This window comes from Chelonus insularis, unplaced genomic scaffold, assembly GCF_013357705.1.
Source record: "Chelonus insularis isolate UGA/USDA-ARS -01 unplaced genomic scaffold, ASM1335770v1 contig_346_pilon, whole genome shotgun sequence".
Taxonomy (NCBI): domain Eukaryota; kingdom Metazoa; phylum Arthropoda; class Insecta; order Hymenoptera; family Braconidae; genus Chelonus; species Chelonus insularis.
The window spans coordinates 335,553-350,450 of NW_023276510.1; the positions used below are offsets into that span (position 1 = coordinate 335,553).

Sequence of the window (14,898 nt, forward strand, 5' to 3'; positions counted from 1 at the left end):
CTTCAGTGTAAATCGAACCAACTTGTATTGAGGGTACTATGTCGATTTTACTTGAATGCACCTGATAAGCAAGTTTTAATTTGATTTTCAAATCAAGATTCGAATCTATTGGAAATTGAAGTTCTATCTTGATGATTTTAGTTCCACAACTCGGCAGTTAGAATAGACTTCGTACAGAATTGATCTTTACATGAATATATTATTCAAAATGAATTGGAAAGGGATTTCTTGGGAGCCAGAAGTACTGACAGAGTTTTTGACTTGAAATTTATTTAAATTAAAAGACATTTTTTTTATGTAATCCGATTTTTATCCTCATCGTAAATTTATTTTTTAAATTAAATAACTGAATCAATTATGATTCAACTATTAATTAGCAATTAAATTTAGTTATCAATTTTGTAGATAATAATGAATCAGTATATAATAATATATAGCCATGACATAAGAAATTTTAATATTATAAATAATGTAGAAAAATTTTTATTGATCTTATTATTAGAGTGAAATTTTTTGTTGAATGTTTAGCTAATGAAATAATATTATTTTAAATAAATTTTTAAATTAATTAAAAGAGTCCTAGCTTTATTGATAATTTGTTATTAATTTTGATTTTATTTATTATCAAATTGTTGTTTGTTAAAAATGATGACTTACATTCTGAGAGTTTCAGTTTGTTGATAGAAAAATTCAATTCGAATGTTGGAGGGAAAAGTTGTTCACGTCCATCGGTAAAGAAGATTTGATAAGTTTACTCTTACGTTAGATGGCGGAATGATATCGTTATAAACTTGACGCGTCTGCGCTGAAATATCTGAACGATATTCCTCCGCGCCGACGCCCCGCGTCATGATCGCGGCAAAATAATACCCCATCGGCGCAGCAGCCGACAACACATGATCCCTTTCTTATCTAGAAATTATCTTTAAAATCTTATTAAATAATAAATTAGTTATCTAAAGGTGTTTCGAAAACAAAATGAACAAGATCCGCATGTTTATATTAGGAAAAACCAAGTGAAAGTGGGATAAACTACTGGTGTTTTGTTGAGTGTATTTTGGAGTGAACTAAGTTTCGTGGAGTAATGGCCGACGTACGGCTCGGTGACGACGATTTAGAGACGGAGCAAGCAGTAGAAGCATTAGGGCTGAGTGATTTAATATTTCAATCTGGAGAATTCGCTCGTCGTGTTCATCATGATTGGATTCGATCACAAAATCCATTGTCTATTATGACTGACAGTGATCTTCCGAATGTCGCTATCGGCGTCAACACTGATTTAAATATACGCATTGGAACACACAAGTCAAATTGTTCTTGGACATGGAATTTCGAGATACGAACGATGGGTCGTTTATTAAGAAATTTAGCCCTATCTCTTGATTCTCATCGAGATAACTTTTCAATTAAATCTGTTCATCGAGATGGTAAAGTAATAGGTTATTGTGATGGCCAAGAATGGCATGATCCTGTATCAACAGAATTTAGAGGAGATATAATGAGTGATACAGTTGTTGCCTACCGAGTAACAATCGTTTTCGAAACAACAGAATATGGAACCTACCTCCAAAATGTACTTTTTGGTTTTGATGGCTATCCAGTTGTCAGAAGAAAAATATGCGCTGACTTGGTTCCACATAATGATTTATCACGACTCGATGAAGCAACTAAATATTTTCTCAACCAAACAGCTCATGTTTGGTCTGCAAAACAGAATAGTAAATACCATCCGTTTGAGTCACCATTTATACAAGGCAAAGATCCTTGGGAGAAAAATTTAACACAAGCTTATCCTTATCCTGGAGAATTGTTTATTCTATCTCATGCAACGTTGACAGAGGATCATTTAACATGTAAAAATTATCGTGGGCGAATGCATGAATTAATTGCTGTAGAAGAACTGGCGAGGCATGAACAAGTTGCGAGATACAATTCTATTGTTCAGTTTAACCTGCTGTCTTGTTATGTTTTGACTTCTCCTACTGATGGTTCAACCACTGCTAAATACGCTCCTCTAGGAGAGCTCTTTGCACAGGTGTGATTTATTTTCTTTTTTATAGCTTTTTTTGTCATATTCATGTGAAGCATTCATGTGAAAAGAGACCTTTTATATGTCAGTTTTTATTGTAAAAAATTTGTAAGAGTTGCGAAAATATTGAAATTATATTCTTAGAGACTTTCTAGATGACCTTTTGACCTTTAGAAATTTTTTAAAGAATTATTAAAAAGTATTTAAACTGGCAATAAAAAAAAATTTTCTCATGAATATTTGAATTTACTAACAATTAAATTAAAATGCTTTTAATTTCTTCTGTTAAGAAAAGAATACATTTATATATAATCGAATGAAAGCAAACAAAAAATTTTTTCTGATTGCACACATTCTAGAAATTACCCTGAACGTTTAGAGTACAAAAGAATATGTTTGGAGCAGTTCTCTCTAGGTCGAGGCATCTCCGAGGACATGAAAAGTGGCCGTTTGTTACTTCGAGGCTGTACCAACATCCTAATAAAATTAGTAAACACCGATTCACCATCATCACCAGCAATGTCAGAAATTTACGAAGCACACGTGGAGGATAAATGTAACTATATGATTTATGCAAGACTCTCAAAATCATGTGTTGAGCGGTTGCATCTAAAAGCTGATACTGTTGTCAAGATGCACGTCCAATTTGTTCTAAACAGAATGCCTTTCTGTGAATGGCATCGAGCTGTTGATTGTCTACCAGATGAGCGACTAGTATTTCCTGAACCCAATTTTCAATTAAACATGCGTTTACCATCTGTCCTCGAGGCTAATGAGGATTGGTCTGATCTTTTGGATCATCGGCTAAATGATCGACAGAGAGAAGCGCTTACATTAATGGTGGCACCTAATCACATTTATCTTCCTCCAATTCTTCTTTTGGGACCTTACGGAACTGGAAAGACTTTTACGATAGCTCAAGCACTTCTCATAATATTGTACCAGAATCCATCGAATAAAGTTTTGCTCTGTACTCAAAGTAACAGTGCAGCTGATCTTTATGTGAAAGAGTTTTTCGATCAATGGTATAGAACTACCCAAAAAGAAAGACTCAAGCCTATGAGGATTTACTACAAAAGACGTTTGCTAAATACGGTACGCCTTTCATTTAAATTTTACTTATATTCTCAAGACCAGCACAAGAAATCTTATTAGAAACATTTAAATATTATCTATTTATGAATAAATTTCAATTTATTTAACTTCTCCACAGATGGTTGCAAAAATCTTTGTAATATTTCCATTCATATAATGTATTGAATAAATAAACATTTGTTGTTAAACTTTTTCTTAATTAACGAAAAAGTTTAATATTACAAAGATGTTTGCAATGTAACTATACTGATGAAAAATAAAAGAAATCCATCAAAATAATATTTATTCTGGTTTAAGGTTCATCCAACAGTAAGGAAATATTGTCTAACAGATCCCAATGGATCATTTTGTGATCCCACAAAGGAAGATATAGAAAAATGTGGATTAATTGTAACAACTCTTGCTACTTCTAGTTGTCTGACAGCTTTGGAATATGAGCCAACGCACATTGTGATCGATGAAGCAGCACAGGCATTAGAATGCGAAGCAATTACTCCTCTAGCTTTGGCCGGTTCTCGAACGCGACTGATACTCTCCGGAGATCAAATGCAACTAGCCCCGGAGGTTTACAGTGATCTATCAAAGGAACGAGGATTAGGAATGAGCCTGCTCGAAAGACTGCACAATCTCTATCCGCCCAGACATCCTTGTCGTATAAACCTCTGTCAGAATTATCGTTCTCATGCAGAAATAGTACAACTAACATCAAATCTCTTCTACGGAAATGAAATACAATCGAGTGGACCACTACTTCCAGAAGTATCACACTTTAAACCTCTTATATTTTACGCCGTTGCTGGAACTGAAGTTCAGGTATTTTATCTTCATTTTCATTGATCTCTATTTTTTTTATTGTTCCGTAAGGTATATAAAGTTCTAGCATCAAAAAGTAATGAAAAATTTATACGTCTTTAACATACTGAATGTTGAACGATATTATTACAGTCTCATGTTTATGAAATGATGCATAGCATTTTAATGTATTATATTTTTTTGTGTTCTCCTTTTCCACTATTTTCGTTGAAATGTTTCCGATACTCTACTAATGTTTTTTTTTCTACTTTTTTGTTTCTTTTTGGCAGGGTGAGTGTTCTACGGGTTTTTATAATGACGAAGAAGCGGTGGAATTGGCTAAACAAATAGCGTACCTGAAATCCCGATGGCCAGTTGATGAATGGGGGCCTTTTTCCGAAGATTCAATTGGAGTTCTAGCTCACTATGCTGAACAGGTTGCAAAAATCCGTAATGAACTACGTAAACGCAAACTATTCTCTGTCTCTGTTGAACGAGTATTAAACGTTCAAGGTAAACAATTTACTGCGGTATTTATCAGCACTGTTCGAACGAGAAATTGCTGTCGATACTCAGCTGAGAATAGTTTGAGTGACTACGGTTTTCTCACTAACCCAAGACTGCTGAACACAGCAATAACACGAGCCAAAGCATTGGTTGCTGTTGTTGGTGATCCTATAGCTCTCTTGACTACTGGACCTTGTCGGTCTCTCTGGGGAAAATATTTCCAGAAGGCTAAAGTATCGGGAATACCGTATATACAACTCAAAGAGCACATGATGTACAGTTTAGCACCACCAGTTCCTCTAGGAGTACCACTTAATCCTCTTGCACGAGAATTCGTCCCACGAAACGTTTAAATTTAATTGAATTACGTTTTTTTTTGGAATTTACATTTAGCCATATATATATGAATATATTTCTTTTCAACAATGAGTTAATAAATTACCAAATTCTATGTACTGTAAAATTTAAGATTAAATAATTAAGATTTAATTGAATACATGAATACAACAGACTCTAAAAGCATGATTATAATTTTTATAAGTGAAATAATAGAGAGAAAATGAGAAATATACAAAAAAATATTATGTAAATGTCATCCTAATGTACAATAAATACTATAAAAAATATTTTTTGTATTTTATTTAAACAAAAATTTTCCTGTTTGTTTTTATTTGGTATTCAAAGAATGATAGGAAATTCAAAATGAAATTTTTGAATAAAAACTAGAGTAATAAAAAGACTGAAGTGTTCGATATTTAACAGAGTGACCGAACCAAAGTGGTTTACCATCAAAACTAGATTTTATTGGCATATATTCTTGCCGTTTGTCTCTTTTTTCTCTAATCCTATTCTTCTTTGTTTTTCCTTTTTTTACCCCTTTGATTTTTTTTCGTTTTCAACTGGCTTCCAATAACGGTCATGTTTTGTACAAAAACTAACGCGGAGGACGAAAGCCGATGAGCTTCCTTTGTATCTAAAATTACACCGTTCAGAAAATTCTTCAATTATTTTGACTATTTTTTGACTGAATATGCTACGCTAACTTTGATTGCCTATCGGGGGATCAACGCAAGCTTATTCCCTGATGCGGATATAATACGTTTAATTGTATCGACATGAATACATTCGAAGGATATGGCAAGTGATAGATACGTCCCTACTACGTCACAAGCAGATAAGCTGGTGGACATCGCTGACAATGTACGGTTCTGTAGTCGATGTACCGTGTCCATCGGGAGGATGCTGGGTCCACAAAGATATGCTGGTTGTGGTAAACAAAAGCAAATATGCAACTATCGTCATTTATCTAGCTTATCCATATTTTATATGTACATTCTCTTCTCTCTTTGAGTCTTTATGTGTTTTACTCTCTACTAATGCATAGATATTATTGATAAATTACAAATCTCTCACCAATATAACATTCACATTACTAATTAGTCATGTGCTTGTCTACGTTGAGCTTGTCAAAGCCATACGCATGGTAATTGACGTACTGGCTACTAATTCTCATTTGTTGTTTCAATGTCTTTCATTACTTTACATGCATCGTTTGTACTTCTAGATTATAACGTTGAATTATTTTTAAGTGATTGCGTCAGGTGATTGTTTGATGCATTGATTGAATATAATTCTAAAATAACAGTGTAATTAATTTCTTTTAATTGAATTAAAAAACAATTGTTGGATAATATAATATAATTGTAGTAGAAATTCATTCAAATTAGTATTATGGAGAAGTTTTACATGAAAAAAGTATTTTTAATAAGATTCATGTGGTTTGCTTTACAATATTTAAATGGATTTATAAATTATTTTTAAAATAAATTTTAACCTTTTTAATATTTTGAATTAATTTAATAATTTAAACTTAAATAAAAACTCCAATGTATAAAGTTTTTTGGAGTACTTTTTTATGATTATAATTCATATATATTTCCAATAAAAATAAATTTTTTCATGACTAAATTTGTTATAGAGAATTACAGATTAATAAAATATTTCATAAATTGATAGCAATTAGTATAGCTACTTCTTGAAGTAGTATTAGTAGTAATAGAAGTATATACGAACCCGTATTAAAGATCCAAAGTCGGAGAGAAGATGATTTTTTGACCTTAGTTTCACTTTGGATCTTTATAACTCGTGAAAAAATTATTAAATGAAAATTTTAAAGAGGTTGTTGAAAACTTCAGAATCTCAGCTAAAGATAAATATCCATATATCCATATCCAAAATTTATTTCACCCTCAAAATTGCCAAAATAGTTGGCAACTTCCCAAAAAAATGTGATTTTTTTAAATATTTTAGCAATTTTAAGGGTGCAAGAAATTTTTTAGACATTTTTTATAGATATGAATGTTTAGCTTAGATTTTAAGGTTTTCAAAACGTCCCTAAAAACGGTTATTAGACCGTCCGTTCATCAGTTATAAGGGTTTAAATTCAAGGGGATGATGATTTGTAATTTGTATTTAGTGTAACCCATTTTTAAGGGTGTTAAAGTGAATTTTCTTGGACTGTGCCCCAATTTCCCATTTCTACGTATCAAGACGAAGAGAATGAGCCCTCAATCATCAAAATCGGAGTACTTTTATTTTTTGGCCTAAAAAAATGGAAAGGGGTACCACTTGTCACTTTTAGGGGTCGAAAAATCAAAGTAGTCCGATTTTCAAGTTTGACCACTCATTCTCTTCGTCTCAATGCGTAGAATTACGGAATCAGGTCAAACATACAAAAAATCAATTTTTTCACTCCTAAAATGGGGTAAAACGAGAACTTGCGTTAATTTAAGCATTAATTATGCACCAATTATGATTTTAACTATATCGACTTTTTCCCTTTCCTCCAGATCTTTCATATGAGCCCTCGATCAACCCCTCAGCATCATTAGCATAGAAGTTATGCACATTTTCATGTTTTACAGTTTTTCAAGGAAAAATTCTCAAAAAAAAACAAATTTGGTTTCCCTATCGTTCCCCATAGTCCCGCAATTTTAAATAAGTATTCTTTCGGTATATTTTTTTTTCTCTTCATTGGCTGAAGTGCTACAATCTGAAAATTTAATCGAAGAACTCTTCAAAATAGTCATCAAAGATGGATTAAATTTTACGTTTTCGAAGTAGTCCATTAACGTTTCAATAATAGAAATGGTTGAAACATTTATGTGGACTTGTGTAATATAGAGGGCGTTTTATGATTTAAATTTTTGATGTCTATTAATAATTCATTATGCGAATATGATTACATAAAATGAATGCAATCATCTATTCTACTCCAATGTTTCGACTTAATGTCCTTTCCAGACTAGGAAAAAACTTACAGCATTCAAAACTTAAGAATTGAGTGAAAAACTTACAATATAAAAGTTTAGAAAAAAAAGTTGATTTTACAAAAAGTTTTCTATGGACAAATATTGTTCGTGTTCATTTATTTTATTATAGTTTTTCTTTTTCTCTGGAAGGAGAAAATATTCGTATACAAACGAGAAAATAAAAATAAGGAGGAAAAAAAGATTCAGTATGTACAGGATAGGAATGAAAGTTTTGAAAAATGAGTCCTCGAGACCGCATACGTTTAGAATGCAAATGTGCTTTACATCTCTTGTACTTCTAAACACAACTGCCAAGTATGATGAGGGGAGTATAGTCGTAAAACGATGAGAAAGTGTAGGGCAAAGTGATATGTAATGGAATTCAAAGCAAGCGAAGAAGAGAGATCTTGGTGTGATCAAACTTTGCACACTCAGACAGGTCTTCGTGAAACTTATAAAATTATGTCTTGGGTTGAAGCGCATAGGTCGCCAATAAATTGTTGAATGCTCCAGAGTTTCAAAACGATGCGGAAGAATAAGAGCACGAAAACAAGGACAGCTAAGAGACGAAAGAAATTCTCTCGCGAGCAATCTCTCGCTAGTGGTTTATAGTGTCACGCTCAGCGATTTCTTCGACTATATAAATTCCATCTACACTGGATCACCAATAAATTCTATTGTATCCAATTGACTTAACTTTTATCTAATAAAACTTTTTACAGCTTTTATGTATATAATCACCATTCACTGATAATATCTAGTGTATTTGTGAGCATAAATTTTTGTGTGATAAGCATCAACCTAACATGTTTTAATGGAGAACATTACTGATAACATAAAAGTTTGCTAAGTTTTTTTTATCTGTGGGGAATCATAAAAAGTTATAAATATCTTGGGATATTTTCAAGCATTTTATTGAAATATTGTTGCAATTTTGTTCCATATAAATTGAGCGTGTTTAAAATAACATGCTCCATTACCTAACACTTGTAATCAAGACTTTAGAATGATTCTATTTGAATGATAAATATCTGCAATTTTTCGAATCAACTTTCTGATTCTACCAAGTTTTTTGGTCTTTATTATTCAACAGGTATTTGAGTAGTTTTCTTATTATAATTGATAATGTGTGATATAATTATCGTTACATAAACTCTATTGCTTTGATGTTTCATAGTACCAAGTGATTTGTGTGACTCTATTGTTTGATCCTATGAATAGCATCAGAACAACATTGAAATCTGTTTATAGGGGTTCATTTCATGTTAGCTACTATACTATTTTTCCATTTACTCTGGCTGTTTTAATTGCTTGAAACTGAATTGAAATATAGAAATATCCCACAGTCATTCCAGGTGGTCGCCCTCATCCAAGTAAAGACCTTGCACTTATCCAAGAGTATTTAACTTGGTAGACCACCGAAGCCGAGAATATACCACCTCACCACCACTGTTTGTTAATTTCTCTTTGCAACAAAGTTTTTATTTTATTTCACTCTTTTTATGCTGGACTTTTAATTGTTCAAGACATTTTCATATCATCAATTTTAACAACACATTCCTAAGTTTAAATATTTTTTTTTGTATTGTAAAGATCTAAATTAAAGACTGATATTTGTACATCGATCAATGTTCTGTCGGATAAACAAATGAAAAAAGAACAAATCAAATAGCAAAGAACGAGCTTTCAAACCCTACTATAATTTATTCAAATATTTTCAACTTAACGGAGTCTTGTAAATTAACGAGAAATGAAGAAAGTTTTTTTTTTAATTCATTTGTAGTTTTCTGCATTACGGAAATGAATGATAAAAAATCAAGCTAATGGTTTTTTTTAACGTGAAAAAGACACAAAAACTCCTAGCTTTCAGATGCAGTCTAGTTTACTTGAATGTTATCATTTCCAATGCAAGTAGAGTCTTAAAAAGATTGACAATAGTTAATTCGAATCAATTTTAATTAAACTTTCTTTGTTGCAAAATAGAAAAAAAAAAGAAGAAAAAAGTTCTCTCTAGCTTAGTAATATTAAGTAAAACATAATAGGTTGTAGAGAACAAGTTTGATAGAATAAGTAGAATAACTTTTAACAATATAATTTCAAACATGAATATTTAAAATCAATAAAATATATTTCTCTTGCTACCTAAATGTCAATATTGAAAAAAGTAAATTGATTATTTCTCGTTTAATATTGTAGAGCTATTTAAAACTTTCAATTGAATAGATTTGAAATAATATACTTGAAATTATAACTTTGAACAATGAATAAAGAAGATTTTCATTCTGTATGATCTATTAGAATAACCCTGCATCAACATCAATCTTCTTGACATTGATTTGTGAATATATATATTTTTTAATACTAACTCATAACTCAACAAAAATGAATTTATTATATTTCATGAACTTGGAGAGAAAATAGAATTGAAATAAAATAATTCCTTTATATTTCAAATGTTTGAAAACTTTTGAAGAATTTTCATAATTAATAGTCCGACTCAAAGGAATGAATTTATTCTTTATTTCATGAAACTTAAAACTTCGTGGGACAGTTTTTAAAAAATGAAATTTTTTTTAGAGAAAGTTATAAGTTCCAATTGTTTAAGTTTAATATTTAAAAAAAAAAATATTTGAAATAAATTTCTTCAACAAATCATGACAATTACAGGAAGAAAAAAATGTGCCTGTTAATTACAATGAAAAACTAATTGTCTGTAATTAAAAGGAAATTTAATGAAAAAAAAATTGTCCGAGTGATTTTAACAAGGACAGTTTAAAGTAATTTAAAAATAGAAAGGACATATTGCATTATTTTTAAGAGTCATGAAAAATTCAGAGTAAAATTCTTACTAAATTTTTATCATCTGTCAAAGATTTAACTCTGATTAACCCATTAAACTTTTTGATATTTAAAATGAACTTAATTAAAAATTAAAATTTTACTAATTGATGAATGATTATATCTAAAATATTAGTAAGTATATAAAAATGAATTATTACTATCTCTCAAAGTTGATGGAATTTTAACATTATTGCACAAATGTATTCATTTGAAAGTGTAATTCATACCTCACAGAATAAAGTTATTAATACTTTATTAATTTAGCTTTCCATAATTCTACCAGAGACCCTTTTTAGCGTCTCTGGAGACTAAGTGCTTAATGCAAGAACTCGAGATATCTATAGAAGTGATGTCGATGCAAAATGGATCAGGTACAATAGCAATTATCGTAGTTTCTAAAGTGAGAAGAGGGAAGACCTCAATTATTACGTTCCAGAAATTTCATTCTCTCTCCTTGACGACGCGTTCTAGCTCTCTTTTCTGAGTGCCCTATCGACACTACGACAATTCCTCTAGGTATGCAGGCAATTGGAGATTCGCGATTATGCATTAAATGTCGTTCCGAATGTCGCACGCGCAGTTCCCGAATCTCCAAGTTAGATTCCATTCCGGTGTTGACTGCCCCTCCGTTCGATCTATTATTCGGCAACTTTGAATGGCTGTCTACCAGTCGCCGTCCTCCAGAGACCAAAGCAGAGAATATCGTCTAACGATTGAATCAATGGCTAACATGTAACGAACAAACTTTTCCCTTTCAATAGACCTTTTCAGCACTCTTTCCACTCACCCTAACTGTGACTGCAGGAGCTCCACTTATTTCTCTTTCTTTTTCTAACTTTGTTTGCACGCTTTTCAATCATTCAGACAGCTGTGGCAAACATTTTTCTCAGTTTATTGATTGATTATTAGTAAGAGTAATTAAGTAAAGATGCCTAATAGTATCCGTGATCTTAATTTTATATTCCTCATTATCTAATAAACTTCCAAGTTGATCAACAGTGAACCTCGATGCACCAAGAGTAAACTTACTAAATTATATTCCATTAAATATCACGTTTCATGCTCCTTAGTAAGTTTTACTTATTGTTAAGAAAAATAGATTCTTTAGATAATAGATGAATATATGCTGATATAATTAGAAAAAGTTTTTCACCTACCAACTTGTAAAGATCAAATCTATCAAGAAATCTTAACTACCTGCGTTATAAAAGGCTTTAGTTGTCAAAAAAAAAACCCTTAAGTTTACCCTTATTAAATCTTGTCAGATTAAACTATTTTTAGTTAGGCTGACTGAGTTTGAGTGTCAAGTAAAAGAAAAAATTTGTCATCATGAGGGAAATGATTTTCTTCATTACGGTTTCAGTTTTACAAAGAAAAAAAAAAATAAGTGAAAGTCTAGATTTGGGGCTCCAGACTAAGTGTATTGGGAAAACAAATATAAGCATTCTATTCTTTCATTTAGATTGTAAAAGGGACAGTAGAAAGGGGGAGGGGAAGCCACGAAAAGACGAGTACAGTCACGATTAATAGGAGAATTTACACGAGTTCGGGATAGCTTAGTTGGTAGAGCGTCCAGCGCGTAACTGGAAGGTCCGGGTTCAACCCCTGGTCCCAGCTGTGTATTTTTTTTTGAAAAAATTGTCCTATACAAGTTGTGGAGTCGTTGAATTGTGTGTCTGGTGTGGAGCCCCAATTCAAAACAATTACCAAAAAATATTTTCGAATAATTATAAAACAATAACATGAGCTTTGATATTTTTAAAAATTTTTCTTTATCATTTTCTATTGAATATAATATCAATTTACCATAAAAGAAACTACGAATTTTTAGTGAACCGATATCGGTTGCAGGTATGCTTTTGTTTACCAAACATATCGGAACAACAGTATTTTGTTATTTTAAGAAACAAAAAACCTTATTTAAACAAAAAGCTTTTCTCCAGAACTATCCCACTAAATTGTAAATTTTTATCAGAATTAATTTTTTTTACCAAAAAGAGAAAAAATGAAAATATAATACAGTATTTTTTGTCAGCAACGTTGTCTTATGAAAATAAAAATAAATAGATCTTACCTTCTTAAAGTATCTAATCGTTGTTCTTGAGCTTTAATATATCCGTGGAGAGTATCAATAAGCACTGATTCTGTTTCGAGTAGTTCTTCCATATCCGCAAGAGCAGTATAGAGTTCTCCATTTCCAGTTGAAAGGAAAGAATAAATAACTAAAATGACTGAAACGAGTTTCAGAAATGATGCCATCGTCTTAGTACATCCACCGTTTCTTTATTAAATTTCTGAAAGCAAACAAAAACGTTTTTCATTAGATGAGGCGAATTCATTTTAATTAAAACTATGAATGTTTTGTCAAGTTTAATAGAAAGTATATTGTTGTAGAAATAAATATAAAACTAAAATTTCATTGAATTAGTGAAATAGAATTTAACAGCATCTAAAGTAAGTTTTGACGATGTATTGAAAAGAAGCTAACGAGAAATCATCATGTTTTAGGTGGGTTTGAAACGTTTACGATGCATTTTATCCAGTTCCCCCTTTTCGCTGTCCTTGTGTAATTTACGTATACTTCCTTCCTGTGAACTCCAGTTGAAAGTTTTCCATGACGAGGCGTTGTACCGTTGGTAAGGGGTAAGTCTGAAGTCCGTTGAGGCAGGAGGAAAACCTTCCTTCCTAGCTAAAGTTTCTGACAAGGAGGAGGAGAAGTGAACAGCACGAGGGGAATCCAGCCAAGAAACATCCTGTACAAGGGACAGAGTGTGTTCCCCTCGTGGCCACCAAACTCATCCTACTCTAAAGGGAGACTTAAACTTCCTAAGCCGTTTCTTTTAGCGCCCAACTAGGCAACTGCACCGTTGCAAATTAAGAAAAAATCCTATAATCGAGTTTCCGGAAGTGCTGCTACTAACACACCAAAAGATGCCAACCGTACAAGTGCAAGTAAGAAAGAAGAAGATCACTGCCAGACGAACTGAGTATCCTCGGGCTTCCCAGTGCCAGAGAAAAACTTTTCGTGAGATTAAAGTCCACAACTATAATGGTCGGACAATGACCTGACTGACCCAACTAATTAAAAGCCCCACCTCACTTTCATCCTTTGATTTATTTCCTTCTTTTTTTATTGCTCTTTTTTCACTTCACTCTGATTTGTTTTATTCCGTTGTCTGATTTCCGCATCTGATCTGCTTGTTTGCCATCAGACACTATTAATTTGTCATTAACAGCAGCACACAAGAGCTTGGAATACGTCGTTTTATCTTGGGGAAATTTTTAAAATTAATTAATGTGAAGTAATTAAATGAGCAAAGAGGAAATTATCTGGATATCGAGAATAAATGAGCAAATAACTGATAACTGATTATTTCCAGATTCTCCAACGTTCAATAAACTCTTCTGATACTAAAATTGTGTTGGTAAAATAACTTAATAATAAAGGAAAGTAGTTTCAAGTATCAGTTTAAATTATCGTCGCATGCTAAATGATTTCTTCAATCGACTTTTGCGATAATTAAGCCACAAGTAATTTTTCAACTAAATATAAATTGATCAGATTGCAACATAAAGAAGATTGTGATATTAAAACAAATTTTTCTATAAGAATATTCCAAGTTTTGAATCACTTTAAGAATTACATATAAATATGTAAATTTAAATTTAAAAAATCAGAGTGAGTTGATTACCTATTGACACATCCTCTTTCCCAGTGTCATCTTAAATTAGAATTAATAAGAGTGAGCAGGAAAGAGTCAATAATTGGAGTTAAAATGATAAAAATTGGTTAGTATATCTGACAATGGAAATATCAACTAAGAGGAATATAATTGTCGGCAAAAAATATTAATTGTGTGAAAAAAATTCAATGTTTAATTTAGTTTGTAGCTCTGAGTATATAATTACTAGAATCAATAAAAATTATATTGATCCAATTAGAGAATTCTGTTCAACAGTCTCACTAAAGCATTTATTTGAAATGAAAAGAAAAATTATTTTAATTTTTCAGTCAGTTATTTTATGATAGATTTTTTTTTTAATTGAAAATCATTTACTTTGAATGTGCTTTAGCAATTAATGAATAATTTAATGATGAACAATTCAGTGAGATTATTGGTAATAAAAATTATTTTAAAATTTCAAAAGGTTTTTTTGTTGTTCATAATTGGAGAAAAATATTTAAAAAATAATGATTTGTACAAAAATGAATTAAAACTCTAATTAAATTCGACTGACTTTGTAAATGATTTTTAAAATGTAATTTAAATTGTAAATGTACTTATTGTTGAACAATAATTTCTATTATAGTATTTAACTTTC

At 31.3% G+C, this 14,898-nt stretch overlaps 2 protein-coding genes across 7 annotated transcripts in view; one reads left to right on the forward strand and one right to left on the reverse strand.

The window, feature by feature from the left end:
- Positions 1-14,898, reverse strand: part of PH4alphaEFB (prolyl 4-hydroxylase subunit alpha-1) — a 122,844-nt gene that overhangs the window by 9,832 nt on the left and 98,114 nt on the right. For all 6 annotated transcript variants that reach the window (XM_035082421.1, XM_035082418.1, XM_035082419.1 and 3 more), the window contains one exon: positions 12,650-12,869. In XM_035082421.1, coding sequence (XP_034938312.1) covers positions 12,650-12,834 — 185 coding nt within the window. In that variant the 5' untranslated portion in view covers positions 12,835-12,869. The remainder of the gene's footprint in view (positions 1-12,649; positions 12,870-14,898) is intronic.
- Positions 842-5,049, forward strand: Helz (Helicase with zinc finger). Its single transcript, XM_035082415.1, has 4 exons — positions 842-2,035; positions 2,435-3,124; positions 3,422-3,937; positions 4,207-5,049. The coding sequence occupies exons 1-4, from the start codon at positions 1,085-1,087 to the stop codon at positions 4,774-4,776; spliced, it is 2,727 nt and encodes a 908-aa protein (XP_034938306.1). The 5' UTR covers positions 842-1,084; the 3' UTR covers positions 4,777-5,049.

Excerpts from the sequence above, each read along its gene's own strand:
- Helz (XM_035082415.1), top strand. The coding sequence starts at position 1,085 with ATGGCCGACGTACGGCTCGGTGACGACGATTTAGAGACGGAGCAAGCA. Across the intron at positions 2,036-2,434 it reads TAGGAGAGCTCTTTGCACAG|TTCTCTCTAGGTCGAGGCAT; the intron begins GTGTGATTTATT and ends TGTTTGGAGCAG. Across the intron at positions 3,938-4,206 it reads TTGCTGGAACTGAAGTTCAG|GGTGAGTGTTCTACGGGTTT; the intron begins GTATTTTATCTT and ends TCTTTTTGGCAG.